The sequence below is a fragment of the Falco naumanni genome, chromosome 1 (genome assembly GCF_017639655.2).
Source record: "Falco naumanni isolate bFalNau1 chromosome 1, bFalNau1.pat, whole genome shotgun sequence".
NCBI classification, from domain to species: domain Eukaryota; kingdom Metazoa; phylum Chordata; class Aves; order Falconiformes; family Falconidae; genus Falco; species Falco naumanni.
Genome location: NC_054054.1, coordinates 32213522 through 32234408, shown reverse-complemented (window position 1 = coordinate 32234408; position 20887 = coordinate 32213522). Strand labels below are relative to the sequence as shown.

The 20887-nt window shown below is 36.6% G+C and overlaps 1 protein-coding gene across 2 annotated transcripts in view; it reads right to left on the bottom strand.

Moving 5' to 3' along the window:
* Nucleotides 1-2633: 2633 nt before the first annotated feature.
* SEPSECS (Sep (O-phosphoserine) tRNA:Sec (selenocysteine) tRNA synthase) overlaps nucleotides 2634-20887 on the bottom strand; it is a 26075-nt gene continuing 7821 nt past the window's right edge. For both annotated transcript variants that reach the window (XM_040588196.1, XM_040588187.1), the window contains exons 6-11: nucleotides 17127-17229; nucleotides 14759-14888; nucleotides 14547-14638; nucleotides 8211-8304; nucleotides 7492-7582; nucleotides 2634-5541 (exon numbers count right to left, since the gene is read on the bottom strand). In XM_040588196.1, the coding sequence (XP_040444130.1) occupies nucleotides 5292-5541; nucleotides 7492-7582; nucleotides 8211-8304; nucleotides 14547-14638; nucleotides 14759-14888; nucleotides 17127-17229 (760 nt within the window). In that variant the 3' untranslated portion in view covers nucleotides 2634-5291. The remainder of the gene's footprint in view (nucleotides 5542-7491; nucleotides 7583-8210; nucleotides 8305-14546; nucleotides 14639-14758; nucleotides 14889-17126; nucleotides 17230-20887) is intronic.

Sequence of the window (20887 nt, the reverse complement as noted above, 5' to 3'; positions counted from 1 at the left end):
TTACACAGTAATATGAGCTTTATACATCGCAAAAGCCAAACACATACAAGCAATCCAGAAACCTTCCAGAATGTTGGGAGACCTTGTTCCTTTTCCCTGTGTTTTGGCCCTTGCTCCCCTGGTACGCTTCCATCACAAGAAATGCACCTGAGGAGCTGCTTTTGGAGAGAACAGTAGAAACACTATATGTTGTCTTGAATTCTCAATGAACTGGTACGTTCCTACTTGGGAGGCCTAGAAAAAGATTAATAATGCACACAACTCTGTCGCTGTTATGTTCTTTGCACAAGACCAACTTGCCCACCCTCCACCCCCCGCCAACCAGCAGTAAGTGTAAGATGGCAGCCAAATGTCTGTGGCTCTTTGAGACAATAGGAAAAGCCGCACCCAGCTGAAACCGCCCTATTCTTTCCATTCACATTAGGTTAAAAACCAAGCAGTTGTAATTTTGCTATAGCTGAGTCAGCCTGGATTTGAATTCAGGATCTAAAGGCAAATTAAATTTCGCCATCCATGTTAAGAAAGCAATTCAGCTTCTGAACTGGATCAGCTTTGATGCCGTGCTAAAGAATTTAGTTGAAATGTGGTATGATGAAAGACTCCTGTTCAGCAGCAGATATAATTATCACACCGATCTTAATTACATCATGAACTGGACTTTAGGATCCCCAAAAGAGTATTGAAAGCTTGGTCCAGTTACACTGAACTTGGTCCAGAACACTGAAGCTTATCCATCAAGATAAATATATTACTAGTTCTTTGATATGACAGATGCTTGATGAGCAACCGAGCAAATGCCTTTTTAACTGTGATTTTAAAAATGAATGATTAAACTGCACTGAAGTGCACACTGTTATCTTTGAGGGAAAAAAGTATAATACATGAAAAACAATTATTACACAGCACACAGCACAATTTTTCAAGCACTGGTTTTAGAATTAAAAACATTTGAACAAAGGTTCTCTCTGTGGAGAGTCACTTTGTAACCAATTCAAGCCTTTAAATAGCTATTGTTTTAAAAAATTGTCAGCTACAGAAATTGTTTTTCCTTCAGATTCCAAATCCTGTCAGACCAGGTTGATTAAAATGTTGCATATTTTTTTTAAAAAACAAACAAACAACAAAAAAAACAAAAAAAAGGGCAAACTAATCACCCCTTAAAACAGTGAAAACAGCAACTCAGTTTTTAAAGCATCATGAACAAAAGGCTATAGCCCATCTATCATTCACATATGGATTCATGTAATGATTCTTCAATTAGAATTATTATCTATACAGCAGCTGAAGACTGAGAACTGCTGATACACTGCAGATGAGAACATTTGCTAGTCTCTGGGCTCCAGCCTTTCCTAAAAAATGATGATCACACAATATAGATTGCTTGGTTTATATGTGTATTAAGCTGCAATGCCAGCATTTACATTTGCAACATTACAATTTTGCTTTCTTAGGCTCAAGAGAATTTGCTGCATCTGGTAGATTTTATTTGCTTTGTATTTTAGGCAATCATTACAAACAAAGTGTGAATAGGCAGTATTACTGCTTAAACAGTCCTTCGTTTTGTTCATTATCTCAGCTACTACAAAAGAAGTAAACCAAGAGCGGGCCTGTGAGATGGGTCATTTGGTGTCAGTTCGCTTGCTCTATATTATCCCAGTGCTATTTTCACAAGGCACATCCATCTGCTCCTTCATTTCTTCCACCTATATAGATCCACATAGCATAAGATGCAACATCAGAGGGAAAGAAAAGCATCTCACAGAACAGTTACAGGCTCCGCTAAGGCAGGAAAGTCGCTTTGGTGATTCAGACTGCAGCAGTTTGAGGGGTCCCTGCCTACTCATGCATCCTGCCCTCTTGTCAAAGGTTAGTCTTCAGGAAGCATCTGTAGAAGACACGTTCTGCAGAAGCAGAATGGGAAATGTGCTAGCTGTACAGCCACTGCTTCTCATACTTGCAATGCTCAAACACACCCCAGTTTCAGTATTTGTTAATACACTCTATGAACTGGTAGCTACCAAGTAGACAGATCACTTTGCTACCCTTGCTATAGGGCAGTAACTTGGAGCTGCAGACTACGTAGCAAGAATGGAAACATCCCAAACTTCTCTTTCTGAATCCTCAGCTCTTCCGGAATATTTTAAGTGTTTGCCCATTCCTGCTTCACGGCTGGTAACCACATGCTGTGACCTAGAAGATGACAGAGATAGCTAGCTACATAAACAGTAGCTGTGAGATAGCCTTACTGAATGGGCATCTGTTCTTGGTGTTTCTACTAGGGATTTTTCCTGTACGAACCCCAAGTATGTTCTGAAGCCCAGGCAGCCTTCCTAGAAGTCTCACTAGTAACATGGATGCTGGAGACAGCAAGTTGGTTCTTAAAGATTTCTGAGATATGTGGAAGCTTCTAGTGACATGTGCCTACATATAGATGAAGAAAAGGGCTGCACAGTTAATTAAGAAGCTTGTAACTTTACCATCTTAGAAAGATCTCCATAGAAGGCAAATACCGTTAATATATTTGTTTTACTCTGCATAGTACGACAAACCTATGCCCCTTTAGTGGGTGACACCTGCCATGGCCATGACATCTCCCCATATGTGTTACGCAAAGGAAAACTCTGCTCTGGGTGTATGTTCCAGTATTATTTCACTACTTTATTGTAGATATATAAAGTAAGCAGAAAATAAGTCATTTATATTTTTCATTGAAAAATACTTATCTACTGAATCTCCTGTTGCAAATATGCTGTAAATAACCAAGTCTTGTCCATTTACTTGAAACTATATTGCCGTGTGAATTACTTAAAATTTCATTCTATTTATAGTGACATTACATAATGCTTCTGTCTCTAAAAACTGAATATTAATTAAAACTGAAGACATGTACAGGGACAAAGCACGCAAATAAAACTGCAAACTGGTACAACAGCTTACTGAAGTAATATAACACAAATATCTAGTTCAAGAGCTTATGCCTCATGGTGGGGCACATTTCTCAAATTATTTTAGATTTCTTGACTTCAGGTGGCATCACTAAGATTTATGAATAACTTTAATGACACACAAATTTATTTTTTTCTCAATTCTCATAATCTTAATTTTTTTTAAACAAAAGGAAGCTTTAAAAGGTCAAAATCAAAACAAACCACTTATTTTTTTCCCCTGGATACTTGTTTATGGTGATTTGTTGAAATTTTCAGCTTTTATTTCAAACGGGAAACATTTTGAAGACAGGAAAAACACTACCTGAGAAAGCAGTTCAATCTATAGTAGAAGTGAGTGAATTATTTGCTGCAGACAATTTGTTATGAGACCATAAAAGGCAGAGGTTTATTCCTCCCAGAGAAGGCAACTGCTGTTTTCTTTATTCAGTTTCAGGATATCATTCATCAAACGCTTATTTCAGCTGCTACCAGGCACCTCTCTACACTCTCATAACAATAGTTCTAATGTTCGCATTCTGTGACTAGTCACCTACATCAATAATTTATACTCATTCAGGCACAGAACAGCAATACCAAAAACCAGCAAGAAAGGTACCACTAAGGCCTTGTAGTTTTCACTGGCTGCTCCAATATACTGAATACTGAGGCAGTGAGCTGCAGAGTTTTGGCTCCAGAGCTTGTGGAAGAGCTTTACTGACTGGATAAACCGAGGTATAGCATGCTCTCAGTAATAAAAGAAAGGAGCAGGGAGAGAAAGAAAAGACAAGACATTTACACCTCCTTATAGCCACAAGGACTCAGTGGCCAAGTTATATTACATTTCTCCTAGGAGGTGTTTGTACAGCAAATAACAACTCTGACGGTAGTCCGGGGAGCCATACCTTCACGAGCTTTAATCAATCTAATGTGTAACTGTAGCAATAACGATGTAGAAGCAGCAGTTCAATTTAAGCTTAAGACACGACCGACCTCCCAAAGTGAGAGTAGCTTCATGATGATTAGCATATTATTAACTTCTGCTTATTAACATCACCTCTTGTATCAATTCATTTGAACACGTGGGATAGACAATCCTTTCAAAAACACTACTACTTTGATTAAACAATTTACAAAGGGCTTTGAAGGATACCTGTCTCAGATCCCACCAAACAAAGCAACTACAGTATTTCCTGACATTTAGAATTCATTAATTGTAGTAATACTTGGGATGCCACATTACAGACAGACAAAGAAAATGTCTTTGAACATGAAACTCATTTTGAATAGTAAATGACATAAAAACTACATACCATGCAGTAACTGCATTTAGGAATAAGTAGAAGTTTTGCAGCCTACAGCACTGTCACTCCAGTGATATGGAACCTTTGTTTCAGGAACAGCTCTAAATCTACTGTTTGCTTAATGAATTCAAATCAGCAACTGCATGCAGCCACAGAGGCAACAGTACCAATGGCAAGTGACACTTCAGAAATGGAAGTCTATAAATTTTAACAACAATGGACTAAAAATGCCAAAATACCCTTAGCTCTCACTGGCTTTTGAAACCGCTGCGTTAATCCCACAAGGCACTCCTTTTCAGCGGGTCTCTGACCTGATCACACTATCAAAGAAAAGATGGAAGAAAAAAGAAATAAAAAAAAGTCCAGACCCACTACTATACCTCCCCGCTCTACAACGCCTTGCTTTCATCATTAAAATTCCTTTGGGTTGCTGAACTATGCAAATGTCTCCAAGAGCTGAGTACTGACGGGATATGAGGTATTCTAGGTTTTTCTTTGCCACTAAGGGCTGCTTTGTTTTAGGCAGTTCATGAGAGGTGAGAACACCTGAAAAACGCTACTATTCCAACTCTCCCCAAGCAGTTTTAACATTGTATTTAGTAAGGGCTATCCCAACACTTACATAAATCCTCAAAAAGAAATGAAAAGTAGCAAGCATGCTGATGAGAAAGGAGATATTTTGAGAGCAGTGAAACATTTCTTGCTGGATGGTCTATACTTAGGAAGGAATTCAATCACTGCCACAGAAAATCCTGTTAATCAAAACCATGTGAATAAGCATTCCGTGATTTGCTGAAGGCCAGCTCAAGGTCCTTATGAATGTAAAGCTTTACTTCTGCAGATACTACGTGCATTTATACGCTGCAAAAAACTTGTGTCTGGCCCCTGTCTTGGAAAGAATATCACCTACTTTCTTGAAAGCTGAATTTCACCCAACTTTGTTGTTGTTGTTTTCAGATCAGGAATAAGTTTTCTGTGCTGCAGATTCACCATGCTAACCCAATGCAAACCTGACATACTTCAAACAAAAGCGTATCTTCCTGTGTTACTAAATCTGTATCTTCTAGTCTTCAAGTTGTTCTGTGCCCTTATTAGAATTACTTATTTCATTTACACTTCTTTCTTTCTTTGCTTCTTTTTTACAAGTCTTCAAACACTTCTCAAGTCTTTTTAGGAACACATCTACATCTTGCTTTTTAATTCCAATTGCTGAGGCAGCATTGAGGTAAGCACAGGGATAGTCATTTGCATGTGACATAAAGCCTTTAAAAGTGTAGTTATTCACTGTTTGTACAGACCCGCAGGGAACAACCCTGAAACAAACAAATAAAATTGTGATTCAGTTAAAGATGCTTCGGACATTTTACGTGATATCCCATAATGAACACATTTACAGAAGTACTATACAGTGTAATATCTAAAAAATTAATGTAAGCAGATTAGAACAGGCATTCTCCAAGTTAGTACCCAAGCACCACACTAAGAGTGACAATAGTAGCAGATCTTGGATTAGCTCAAGTCAGCATGCATATACATGCATATGTCACTTCCCCTCCTCAGTTAAATTATTAAGGTCTTTACTATTAGTATTTATGAAACCCCTGTGTGGGGGAAAAGACATATGCAGCAAACTTTCTTATTCCATAACATGCCCTATCTATCTGACTTGCACAGTCTCTGACCTGGGTCAGTTTGCCGCTCCTTAGGCAGCCTGGTGACCCCGGGCTCCCTGGGACCACCATACTGGCAGCAGCCTGAGGGCAGACATCTGCTTGGCATAGTGCACCGCACTCCAAAATGCCTGGGTTCAAGGGATTCAGAGGGTTCAGGATCCCAGCTTCCTCCCACCCTTTTTGCCCAATCCTATGACGTTAATCTCATATTCACGCCCTCCTTGCAGCACATACCTTTTGCCATTGCTTTACTTCTTCCTCACAGTAAGAACCTCTACCGATTACACCCTATTTTTCAGCACTTTTAGTACATATACATTCCCTGATAAATCAAGACCCTAATCCACATCCTTGTTAAAGGAACTATAGCCTTGTAGCTGCAGTTAAAGCCTATACAAGCAGTTAACACCAATCCATTTCTAAGAATTTACTACCTCTATAGAGACATTCCCTGCAGTTCATAAAAGAAACTGCACTCCAACAAAATACCACTAGGATTAGCAGATCCTTCACTGTCCAAACGCTCTGACCACAGGTTATGCAAAAAGCCTGTACGCTGCTGAGGCAGGGAGTTGCTATTCCTACCACTGACATTCAGCACATGCGTAACACTTAAAATCTGTTGAAATGCCAAGTCAAACAGTTTATGTACTGTAAAAGAATTACTTGTTTAGATAAAAAAAGGAAAAATCTGAAACCTTTGTATCAGGCAAAGAACTGAAGAGTTTTAATTTCAAAAACTGAACCTCTTGAATCATTTCTGCCAAAGATGGCTGAAATTGCAGGACAAGCCAAGGTTAGGACAGGCAAATTAAAAAGAGCATCTAACTACAGTACATATAGATTTACTGCCATTCATTTGTGCAGGAAGTGGAGTAATCCAAGCTAATGAAGCATACCTTCTGATGTGGAAACATTCAGCTCTGCTACCAAAAAATGACATTAAGTCTATGGCAGAAGTTAGCATGGCAGCAGTAATATTCAGATTAAGGAACCCTGCCAAAACAAATTTTACATCATTCTCTTCTTCTAAAAGGTTGAAACCAAAATAATTAACAATTATCTGGCTTGCATTTCCACATATCACTGTTTCTAAGAATAAATTCAGCTCAGACTGTCTCAGGTTGTAGATTTTTAAATTTATTTTAAACATGGTTAGTTCTGGGAAGCAGGATTTTCTTCTGTAAGACAAAAAGCTACACGCAGTACTAAAAGCTTTTTCCCCTGACATCCAGCACAACTGTATTTGTGCTGCAACAAACAAAACAAAGATCTCTCCTAAACAGCTTACAACTTAAGATCAGACAACAGCTGGAAACTAAGTGAAACCCAGGGGAATAACGACACCAAATTAAATGGGCATAGATGATCTATTTAGCCTACCAAAGCTAACAAAGGGGACCTCATCGCTTACTCAGGCAGGCAGACATTATTAGTAGGTAACAGTGATGAAGAAGAGTATGTTACTCCCTGACATGTTATTGTCAGACTGTGATCTGCAATCGTGAGACAACTGGTAAATGTTAAAGGATTTCATAAAATATATGTTAATATAACCCCCCAAATTTTTCACATTCAGAGCATGCTCACCTTGCTCCAGATACTTGTCTTGTAAAGAGCATAGATCCAAGCTGGGTAACAGCAGCATCGTTATTTTCATCTAGATTCTTCAGTGACATGGCTAAAGTAACAAAAGGTCAGGTTAAAGCTACTACAAAGCTTCTTTTTCTCCAAAGTAGAATCACAGAGGACAGGCTGTTTTCCAACAGTAAAAATCTAGTAGAGCACTTGTCTTCAGATACAAAGAAAAAAAGAAATACAAATACTACATTTCATAATTTTTAGTTTTCTTACAAGCTGTCATAGATTACTTCTTTGGTTAGACTGTATGTAAAGCAGATTCTGCACTGGTAGGCAATATTATTTTTGGTTACAACTAATATCTCGAGTAGGGATGCCATAATCTCTTTTACAACACTAAGATGATGGGTAGAATAATTATACCCTAACTTATTGTTAAATCTACTTTTTTAGAAAGTATTACTACATGCTAATGTCTTCTGTCTGCCTTGATTACAATAAATGAGTATACTGGATAGGAGCAATTCTTTAAAAAAAAATTAAGGGCCCAAGTCACTACTCTACTTTTATAGTAGGTTACCTTATTGGGTTCAGTGGTTTCATATCAGCCTATGAACAATTTAATGGAGTGTAGTGAACAATGTTTAGCATATAGGAACCGTATGTGAAAGTGTAATATGAATGCACAGTATATTAGAATATTTTTAAAACATAAACCCAACAATTACCTAAGGAAATGGGATTATGTGGTGTGTCTAACAGTCTCTCATTGTGGTTATCCGCCAGCTTCTTCAGCTCACTTGAAAGATAGGAAAACATCTCCTAGAGAAGAAGATGCCATATTTTTGTTATTAGCTATCAAACAGAGAAAATAGTAGCTATTTCACAAAACAGTTAAGTGTCCATTATATCCTACAGGTGCCTAGCTGATCCTCTTTTCATGATGTCCTGGTTTCAGCTGTGATAGAGTTAATTTTATTCTTAGTAGCTGGTACAGTGCTGTATTTCATTTAGTATGAGAATAATATTGACAACACACTGACATTTCAGTTGTGGCTAAGTAGTGCTTACTCTAAGTCAAGGAATATTCAAGTTTCCCATGCCTTGCCAGTGAGGAGGTGCACAAGAAGCTGGGACAGAGCAGAGCCAGGACAGCCAACATGCACTGACCAAAGGGATATTCCGTACAATGTCATGCTCAGCATGTAAAGCCAGGGGAAGGAAGTAAGGGGGGGACATTTGCAGTGATGGCATTTGTCTTCCCAAGTAACTGTTACACATGCTGGAGCCCTGCTCTCCTGGAGATGACTGAAACTCTGTCTGCCAATGGGAAGCGGTGAATGAATTCCTCATTTTGCTTTGCTTGCACACATGGCTTTTGCTTTACCTATTAATCTTTCTTTATCTCAACCCATGAGTTTTCTTACTTTTCCAATTCTCTCCCCCATCTCACCCAGGGAGAGTGAGCGAGTAGCTGTGTGGTGCTTAGTTGCCAGCTGGGGTTACACCACCAGACAAGAGTACCAAGTAAGCAGACCAGACAATCCTCTGAAATCATTCTATAAAGGAATAGCTCCATTTCCTGAAGACTGTTCTTCCCCCTTAAGCTGGTACAAAACTCTGTCTGGTCTAATATATTCACTTGGGATATCAGTCATTCTCTCTGCGGCCCTGAAACTGAGGGAGATAAAATCTTGAAAAGATTCCCACCACACAGCAGGTCTTACCCCACTCCACTCCTGCAAGAGCTTCCCTGCACCCTAGCTCCCTGAGCTCCAGAGAACACAACATTACTACCACAGATGTCAGTGTTATGGCAAATTGCCGCTTTGTTTTCTATTAATCCATTCAAGACTAAAAGTAGTGCATCTTGTCACCATGTATCTCACAATCACTGCTAGTGCACAGACTTCTTTTTCTGTATGAGAATGGCAATATACAGTCTCTTAAGGAGAAGACTATGAGTACACATTCAAATGCACCGTTTCACAAAATACGTACTCTCCTGAATACTCAGCTCTGTTGTGCAGCCAGTCCCCTTCCTGGGACCAACCTTTCCTCTTCAAGCCTACTAAAAAAATGGAGACATCTGTATTTCTGCTTCACTTAATTAGATAGCACCTTTATTGTGAAAGTGTCATAAAACTGAGATTCATAAATGTTTTGGCTCAGACACAAGTCACACTGCACATAAAAGGCTGCTTCTCTTACTTCATCCATATTTTATTTCCTCTCTCTTCCCCAGTAGTAATCTATGATAATTGCTCATGCTTTTCCTCACTTTAACACCTTCCTCTTCACATACCAGCTCAAAACGCTTATGGACAAAGCGAGAGACCATTCTTCTTATTGTATCCTTTGGCTTCTTTTCCATCCTTTTTAATGCTTGGTCTCTCATACAAACTAGCAAAAAAATACAGATACAAGGTAGTCCTCTTAAAAAATACTAAGCACCAGATTTTTCCTCTTTCTGGCCATGAAGAATCTGCTTCAATGTCACTGCATGTTTAAGGATCCTCAATTTCTGGACCTGACAAGTGATTTTTTCATTCTTTAAATAGAGCTGATTCTTCTGTGTATAGACCAGTATCCCGTTCTGACCTGTGGACTCTTTTAACAGATACAAATTATAGTTCATCAACAAAATTGTATTTTTGAGCAGAACTTTCCAAAGGTCTTATGAAACCAAATGAGCTTTGTGGTAGCTAAGTTAGAAGAGTATTACAGCTGCTTTTATTGAGCCATTGCAGTGAACCCAGTCTCACTTCACAAGCAATCAAACAAATACAGCTCCTGACTTTTTCTTTGCTCACATTTATAGAATGAAATCAGCCAGAGAGGAAAAAAGTACCACCTTACCATCTACAATTTGGGGGGCATCAATGGTTAATTATCAGAACTTGAAACTTGTGAAAATTCATTCTTATTTTTCAGAAGCACTTGTAAATCAAGTGGTTTTACGGTTTCAATTCATCAGAGTTTATTTACAGTTCTGTCACAGAAATTGAAAAACATCTATGTTTCAAATGTTCAGACACTTTTGCCTTCCTTCTGGTCCCTCACTGAATCTAAACACATTATTCATTTGCTATTTGCTTTCCACAATGAGCATCACCAATGTGCTAGCCGTTTTATTAGTGGGTTTTTTTAATAGAAATCACAAATTAATTTGTGCTCCCTCTGCTGGCTATTTACTTCTACAACTGAAGCAACCTATTACAGAAATGTACATAATTACAGAAATGTACATAAATTATGTCTACTATGGAATTGGTGAAATTAGTACTGAGAAAACCTGTACTGCAACAGGAACAAATTCACAACTGATTACTTTTTGTGTGCTGTACCTAGGGAATTCTCTGTTGCATCTCTTACAGTACTTATTATTTAAAGGACGGCAAGTTGGTATAGCCAGGTATCCACTGTATATATGTATTAAATTAGGCACCGTTCTTCTTCCAAATGAAAATAACTAGAGAGAAACAAGTAAGGAAAAAGCCAGTAACTCCAGAGAAAAAAGCAGATGGGCGTTCTAAATATGGCGAAGAGAAGGTTCCAGGGAGACCTTACAGCACTTAAAGGGGGCACAAGAAAGCTGGAGAGAGACTTTTTACAAGGCCATGTAGTGACAGCACAAGCAGCAGTGGCTTTAAACAGAAAAAGGGTAGATTTAGATTAGATATTAGGAAGAAATTCTTAACTTGGCACTTGTTTAATTACACAACACCATTTAAGATAATGATTACATTGTTAACTATCTTGCCTCCAGCCACTCTGAATATCATTCTACATATTTCACACAAGGAAAATCCTGCAATATTCCCACACATCTGACAAACTACAGTGTAGCAAACTGACTAGACCAAAAAAAAAAAAAGTAACAAATGTCTATCTTGTAAGAATATTTGGGTTTTTTATACTTTAAATATCCAGCATTAAATGGCTTTTCTTTTATTCTTCATTCATAAGCAGAACAGCAATACAAACTCACACTGAACTGTACAAATTATTTATTCCTATCAGAACAGTTGCATCAATGATAAACCATAAAGCATAAACCCAGTATTTTACTGAATTTTAAAAACGAAACAATTTCCTCCCACTCAGTGTGATTTTAAATATTTTAGATACATACTCCCTAAGGACATAAAAATAACTCCAGTTAAGCACTCTTAGAAAGTATACAGACAGATGGATACAGACATAAAAGGCTCCATCACGTTCCAAGTAACACAGAAACACATTTAAGTAAACCGGTATTATCTTGATCATTAGATTGTTAAGAAAAGTCTAATGAGGAAATTTGTAACTGCTGAAAACAAAATGAAACCATCACCTCTTCAAAAATACTGTTACAATAATGAGTTAAATGGATTAAATGGACCGTATTTTAAAATAGTTAACGGGTATTAAACCTGATCTGCAGGGACCTGAATGTAGGGTCCTTGCTCTTCATCAGTTCTGAGGTGACAATTGAAGCCTGTTTCCTGTTTATGCTATTACACAGTGTAACCACTATATTTGCTACATGTGGCTTGGTTCAGACACTCACATACATAAATGAAAACAGGAAGTTTTAAGTCCTGGGAATGCAGAATATAAGACACAACATAACCTGTACTGAGGAAATCAAAAGAGTCTCTACAAAAACATAATACATGATATTATCATAATATTGTTACATACTATTAACAGTTCTTTAAAAGCAAAGATATTAACAAATATCTTTGACCATGGATCAGCTGTCATCATCTGCATTACAAAAGGACCCAGAATCCCCTACTGAGATCAGAAAACTACTGGTTTAAACACCGCATAAACACATAAAAAGGAATATTGAAAATTCAGAACAAGTGAGAAAACATTACTGTTGGTGGTCATCTTCCATCCTTTCTCTGGAAACAGAGAATAGGACTGGTGAAAACATTCCTTACTAAGTTTTCATATATGGCCACCATTATTCAAACACTTGGACAGTATCTGTGTGCTAGTCCCTTGCTCTTCTGTCCTCAGATCCACTGCACCATTTTAACCCTTCACATTGTATCATATAATCTCATACTCTTGGACACTGCACACTCCACCACTGCCAGCTTGTCAGAAAACCTCACTCCATGCACATGTTCCTCTCTCTCATATAATCTCTTCCCTTCCTATATTAAACAGTTCATCTGGGTAAAAGAAAAACGGTAGACTATTTCTTTCCTTGGTTGTGTGAGATTAATCTCAGTAATATTCTGGTCTTTCTGGGTTGAGCTCAAATAACCTGAAGTAACACCCACGTGAATAAGGACAACGTAAAAAGAGAAAGCAAAAAAAAAAAACCACCACACTTGAAGTTTTTTTATAGCTGACTTTTTGTGTGAGTAGGTGCAGCTGCACCAATATAGAAAGGAGTACTCAATGTCATGCTATAAATAGCTCCTGCTGGAAGCCTAATAGCTCTGCCTTTGCTTTCACAGAGCACAGGCAATAAACTATCACCATTACATTTTTACAATTCAAGAACAAACAGATTTAAGCAAAAAAAGGTTTCTACTTCTACAACAAATCCAATAAAAGAAACATATTTATGCCATATATAACTGTGTTTATAGTATATACTCACATTTGAAATGAAAAGACCTGAAGCTGTAAAAGTATAATGCTTTATTCACTTTAGAATTCTACTTCCAAGAGAATGACAATTCAAAATATACAGCTATTCATTAAGACATTTTATTTATGAAAGAATTATTATTTATGACTTGGAGAATATTTTTACTGCCCATTATGTATCCGCTACCAGTGTAAATCTAATATAAAACTCAGCTTTGACATGACAAATTCACTTGAGATTCTTTTGGAGATGAGAGTGAAGAGGGAAAATTACAATTTGCTTTTAATGAAGATACAAACCACACGTGGTAATGCATAAACCAGCCCAAAATAAAATGTTAGAAACTGTATTTCAACAGCGGCAAAAGTGGTAACTGCTTTCAGTGTTTCAGAAGCCATGTTTTCACTTTAGCTGCACAGATCACTTATTAGTCATTGTAAGGCCACTAAGCTGGCCTGGTTTTCTACAGTCTAGCTATTCCTATGGGATCACAATTCCAGTACAGAGCTCCTGGATGTCTCTACAAGCAGCTAGAAACAAGTCACAGCACCCAGCACTATTGCCCTCCAGGTAATCAGAGACAAGCTGTCAGCAGGAAACAATTGGAATGTAGTTTCTAAATAAAATAATGGAATAGATAATGCAGGATTTAAAAATATTAAGAGTACGTAATTCACAGCACTTCCTCACCTAAAACCCTCCACAAAAAGAATCCTCTGTGTTTATACATAGAGATAGCAAAACCAGACCTGTAATATGTTCAGAATTAAGGACAACTCAAGATGTACAGGTTCCAATCTTAGACCTCTTGAATGTTTGTGCAATGCCATTGCACTCAACATAAAACATACAGTCTGTGAGAGGCAGAGAAGAAACCTAGCTCTGTATCTAGATAAATACCTTAAATGACAGTATTTTTCCTTTTTGTGGCTATGTGCAGTATTTACAACCTAACAGAAACTGTGATCCTCCAGAGAATGTGGTACACACACATTAATTAAACACTATCATAGCACAAAGGCACAATAGGGCCAGATGAAGAAGAACAGACACTCCTGGGCTACGCCTCAGTCTCTCATCTCATGCTTTAGTTGTGGAAGCAGTGTGACCACGACAAGATAGCACAGTATTTCTCAGATTAAGCTTTTGTGGGCAAAATTCTACTTATTATACCGACAAAATTAGTCACGCTTTAGAACAATAAATATGAATACTATACAAGATAGTACAGGACCACAGCTTAGCTTTCTGCTTTGGAAAACAACATGGAAATCATGCTTACTCATGAGCACCACTGAGCCAAGAAGTAATTATAACACACTGCCTTCCCAGATTCAGAGCTGTGAGCTCAGAAGAAGTTCAGTGGCTTTCTAGACAGAAACTGCATTTACCACACAAAGCTGCTTTGCAACAAGACTTCATTAACAGCTCACTTCAAAAAAGTGCTGCTTGCCAAAAAGCTTACCTTCCTCTCTTTCAGTAACTGTTTGTAGCCACTGGCACCTAGAGACAGAAGTGTAATGAGGACATCTAAGGAAGGAGACGCAGATGCTCTTCCTGAAAACAAAACGATATACAGATTAAATTGGCAAAAATAGATTCTATGTGAACGAAAGCTGATAATCAGGTTTTCTACAGTCGCTTTGTATGGATGAAATCAGTCGATGAACTAGTTACCTGGATACATTTTGCTGATCTCCTGAATGAAGGACTCATTGAAGCCAGCAATGATAGCACCACCTACTGGAACCATGAAGTTTTTGTCCAAGCTCTGAACAAAAGCATCTATTCTGCCTACTCGAGCACCCTTCATCAAAAAGGAACAAAACAAAAACGTCCACAGCATACATTAGGAAAAAGGAAACACATGACACATCATAATTACACAACAGTACAACTAAAACAAATGTAATTCCTTAAACTCTCTCAGATACTGTATTTGTGATAAAAATTTTAAAAACAGCATTACCTTTCCTTAGCATAGTTGACTATTATTACCACTGTCTGCTTACATAGTACCTTACAAATTCCTATTTTGCTATGATTTAAAATACTGATTTTAGTTCCTGCAAGTCTAAGCATAGCTTATTTCCAATAACAACCAAAAAGAAAACCCTTGGAACTTAATGGGAATTATACAGTTAAAACTGTAAAACCCAAAAACAGATTTTCACAGTAAAGGGCTACAGGTTAATGCTTCATTAGCAAAGAAGATTTTTCTTGATACATGTATAAATTTTCATTAAAACAAGTGGGCTGTGACAGTACTCTTCCTTACAAGGCTGCTTGCAAAACCAAGATCCAGGTAACTTCCTATAGCAGATTTCCCCATTTCCAAGAAAACAAAACATCCTCATACCTAGCCACTCAGATATTTGTAAAGGAAAAAATGTAGATTCTAGAGTACATATTCAATTTGAGTAATCCACTACTGTCAACTGCACAAGTAAGAAGTATGCAGCATAAAAAAAGTATATTAAAGACCATACATATTGAAGTATATTTAAATACATACATGTCAAGGTACTACAAACTAAACCCAAGACATAAAACCAAAGTTAATGCCTATGGCAAAAGAGTGAAAAAAGCAGACCCAACTAAACCACAGTTATTATTTCTATGTTTTAATAGCTTAGTGCATGAGAGATAGGACGAAGCACTCTCAGTTTGTCAGCTTCTTAATGGGAAAATGAATGCCAACAGGATAATTTGATTTAATTGACAGGAGACCACCAGAGGAAAAGCATGACAAATAAAATGGTCTCAAAAGCTCTTTCCTGTGATACCCTTGCAAGGTCTGTTCACACTGTGCTCAGCATGTACATATTCCTAAGTATTCATTAATAACTACTTTCTCACAGGCAATCCATTTTCTATCACAGGAAATATTTTTTTTTAAATAAATGTAAACCAAATCAGAGCTCAAATGTATCCATTTGCATAACCCAAGAACAAACAAACAACAAACCACCAAACAACCCAACCATGCCAAGAAAAAACACAGAAATCAACACAGTAACAGTTCTATTTGTAGCTTTATAGTCTGAAAAGATTATCATTAGATACACTTCATGCAGCAAAACTCAGCAATTCCACAGCCTCCTTCATGTTAGAATTTCACTAAACTTGTGCAAGTTAAATACAATAAACGTGTACTAAGTACATTACAAATAAAGCATATGCCATTTTCTATTTCACATATCACTGCAAGTTTTGTCAAATTCCTTCAGTCTCTCAAGATTTAGAATTGCCAACATGACATTCCCATCATAATCATTTATCAAGTTGGTCTCTGCTTAGTTAATAATGTATTAATTAGGAAAAAAACCCCAACCAGAATATTTTAAATTCATAATAGTTCAGGATCTCCTGCATCCTGTTAAAAAAAATCCCCCTATTCTTTTAATGTGAGCAACAGAGAGAAAAAAGAAATAGTGAAGAAACAGTGCACATACACTGCAATGAACAAAAAAGCAAGAATTCTGTTTCATGGATGATCTTAGATATTAGGCAAGCTCCTCAAACTAAACAGCAAGAGAAATTAAACTTTTTTGAACCTAACACTGAACTTAACCCAGTTTTCTCAGCTGTTCTCTGTATCAACAATATTTTAAGTGAAAAGATTCATGAAGTTTTGCTGTAGAATCCTGTATCTTGAATTGAAAAATCTGTAACTCACATTCTGTTGAAGGCTTAATTCCTATTTAAGTAGGATTCATTATTTCACTTTTAGCCAACAAGTCTAGGAAATATTTTAAGAAAACTTATTAGGGACATTTTTCTGTTATGAAAAACACCTGAACTTAATGAAAACCTAAATAAATGTGAGTTCATTACATTAAAATCACATCATAGAAATAACTATTATTTTTAAGTTTTATTTCCCTCTGCTCTGCTCTCTCAGAAAATTGTTCAAATACCAGACATGCATAAGATTAGATGCAAAGCAGTGAAACATCAGATAAAATTTGTTAAGTGTTGTCTACAGTCAAAGTTTTACTTTTCTTTGTTAAAAAAGTTACTATTGGAAATACACAGCTCCTACCTGCTGGATAAGATGCATGCATTTTGAGGACTGAACTCCATATGCATTGTTGACAACATGGGGAATGTCATAATTAGCACAGATCACAGCCAGTTCCTCTAGCCTATGAGCATAGAATTGTTATTTAGAGAAGCATTGATAACTGTAGTTCATGTTACAAATCAGACCATTAAAAGACTGAAATGTCTACAAGGAGGTCAGAGTGAGAAAGAAACTTTTTTGATTAGTACCTCAAGGCAGTACTTGTTACCTTAAGCTATAAAGGTTAAGGAGAAAATTTTGTTACCTTTTTCATATACTACAAAATGCTGACCTGGGCTGAAATTTTTCATACTTCACTGAAAGTTTTACCTGGAAACCAGTAAACAGCTTCCAAATCATTCTTGCTTCAGATATAAAGTTTTATTACTTTAGCAATAATTAACAGAGCTTTAGCTATTCACACTTTTTTTCCCCTTTCTTCTAATATTCAACCTGAAAATTTCAAACCTGAAAAGTTTCAAGATGTCTGAGAATGAAAAGCATTATGTAACAGGAATTTTTAACGTGCTTCTGTTTATTTCAAAGAACTAATTCAACCCTTTGGCTGATATCTCACTTGCATATTTCAGATAAACCGATGAAAAAAAAAGACTCTCCAAAGGAACGGAGAGCCCTAAAATGTCTGAATGTGGAGATCAACAAGTTAGAACTTTGCTCAACTGTTTACTCTTCACTTGCCTTTAGAAATCCCTGAAATCAGTGAGCTCAGCCTGGATTGATTTCTCAGTCAAACTAGAATTGATGTGGATACATAGACCATTTTGGGTAAGGGCTTTCAGCATTTTAAATATACATGTACTTTCTGCCTTTTTTTGAAGCACTCCAATCATGCTTTATTTATTATTTTAATAAATATTTTAATAACTCTTGATTTTCCCCAAACTTGTGAATATATTTTAGAAATAAAATATATTTGAAAAATAAGGTAATACATAATAAAGTGACGATAAAAGTATTAGTATTTAAAAAAAAAAATCAGGAAACACTAAACTTTCAATGCCTTTTTACCTATCTCCTTCTGTACAGCCTCTCACTGTAATTTACTGACATTCATATAAAATGTGACAGAGTATAAAAACATTTTCCAAGAGGTAACATTCCTTGGCATGCTATTTCTGTTACATTGCCTAGTGTCATTTTGTAATGCAAAATTCAGCTGCAAACTTAAGATTAAGTTTTCTGAACCTCAGCCCTTAGGAAAACATCATCACCATATTATCCCTAAAGAAATCACAAGTATTTAATGATCAGGAAACACCAGTAGTATAGTGTACATATGGATCTTCTACAGTCAAGATATTTGTCAGGAGTTGCATGTCCAGTAATTTTTCACATTTATCAACATCCTGAATCCTGAACTACGTAACGCTAACAGAATAATTCAGGAAACATAACACTACACAGGGCAAAGTTTTCGCCTTCTGATCTATTGATCTTGATCACTCATTCCTCATCGTCCACAGAGACTCAACAGTTCCCCTCTTACAGGCTTCTTTTCAAGTGCAGGCAGAGAATTTCACCAAACTGGAAACGTAGAGCATGTACATGTATTTGTCTTTTTCACCTCCTGAGATTAAAGGAGCAATAAGCTAGCTTCTACAAGTACTGAAAACAAAAGTCTCTTTATTTTTCCTAAAAATATTGTCCTGAACAATCCAATCCATATTACAACAGAGGATGAGTGTGCTACAGTTTGAAAAGATTATGTGATTATGCAAGGAAAGCAAACAATTATGCATAGCACTTGTCTGCTTCCAGGGCTTAAAATGAACCATTAAAAGTGCTGCTAGTTATATCTGAAAAATACAGCATTAATGTAAGTTTGGCTACTACTCGAGCTCTTAAAAGCCACAGATAGGAATTACAGAAATGCTTTTCCAATTTATTCATTCTTTCTCTCCTGTTTGTGAAAGTTCATTAAAAGAATTTCTTATAATGCAAATGAAAGTAACAAGATACTGAGTTCTGCTAAGTACATAAACTAACTGAAAAAGGCACTTCTTTTTCCTTTAGTTCTCTTTTTAGATACAGTAGTTTCAGGGGACAAGTCACAGCAACAGCAGGTAAAAGACTGTCTGAGAATTAATGTCTCTCTGAGGAAGGGGATTTTTATACTAGTGAATTATTCCCATGAAGTTCAATAATACTTCAAAGGAAAGCGATAGGTACAGAGGCATAAACCTCTTACCCTGACCTTTTAACAATCCTAAGCCACTTAAAATTTTAAAACACCACCACAACTGAACAAAGCCTTACAAATGCAAGGTATTTAAAAACAGACATTTAAAATTACAGCCTCCAGAAATGCTGTACAGGATTTTCCTTCCTATAGGAAGATGAATGTTATGGCCTTCAATAGTTGACAGTATCCTTTAAATAGAAAATGCGTTCAAATCCTCCTGTATCTGTGGTATATCATAACACAGTGCTGCTGCCTAATAATTCATCTCTTAGTTGCAGAGGACAAAACAATCGCATGTCAAAAAAAAAGGAAACAGATAAGGAAAAGATTCATTTACCCAAGCTATAAAATAGACCATTCAATTTTGATAGCTGTGATTTAAGTTAGCCAATAAATCTGCAAGTCAACTTCAAGCAATGTTCATAGTACTCTGACAGAATTATATGGTTTTAACTTCCCTCTAGCAACTAGGTTAACTTATCATAAATACAGGGATTTTTTTAAAGGTAGGAAAACAGAGTGAAACATATCTTTATTTGCCATGTTTCAAAGTCAGTAATGTTTCTTTCCTACACTAACAAATATTCAACTAAATTTTCCACATAACAAAGCAATTAACAAAAAAAGCACACGCAGCAGAGGAACTTTAAACATAAGTCTCTTAAATTTTGTGATAAATTAAAAACAGTTGAAGTGGAACAACTGAGACACTAAATTTGAAACCATGTAAAAAAAGACATCTTACTAATATCTCATACTTTAGTGTACTACATATAAGCCCATAAAAATATACCTGTTCAACTGTAAAACCTAAGGAATTTGCTCTATTTCTTATGAAAATAATTATCAAGAAGCAAGCAGGTTTTGTGAGTAACAAAGGTGCTCGTTTTGGACAAATGACTCTGTATACCAAGTACTTTAGGCACCTCTACTCAAACATGTCATTTTCAGGTTAAGAAATGTTTCAAGTATTCCATAACCAAGCTACACATTGAAATAATGTCGCAGATACCCTATTTCCCATCCATAACTGTAATGTTCACCTCAGCTTCTGCTAGTGCTTGAATGAAATCTTCACAGCAACTACAGGCTTTACGCATACAGACACATAACATTAGGAAAGAATGCAATGTATTTTAAGCTTCTTTTAATGGTGATTTAACAGCTGGAAATTATAAGTAGTAGCATCATGTGATCAGGCAGCAACATGTTCAAACCAAGATAAGGTACAGCAGGGCAATGTTATACTTGTACAGCGCATCTGCCCTACATGCTTCCAAGAGTTTCCTTATATCAGTATATTTTAATTAGCCCTATAAACACCAGTATAATTCAGGAAAGAGTAAGTCAAGCAAAGATTTTAAATTTAGTTGTAGCTTTTTTTTTTTAAACTGTATTAACAGCCTAAGAAAAAATGGCTAGAGGAAAAGAGTAGAAAAGGCAACAGCAATATTAAAATGCAGCATTAGCTATGGACCTACATTTCCTGCACTATGTTTCTGTGAAAGTCTAGTTTTACGATTTCCATGAAATGATA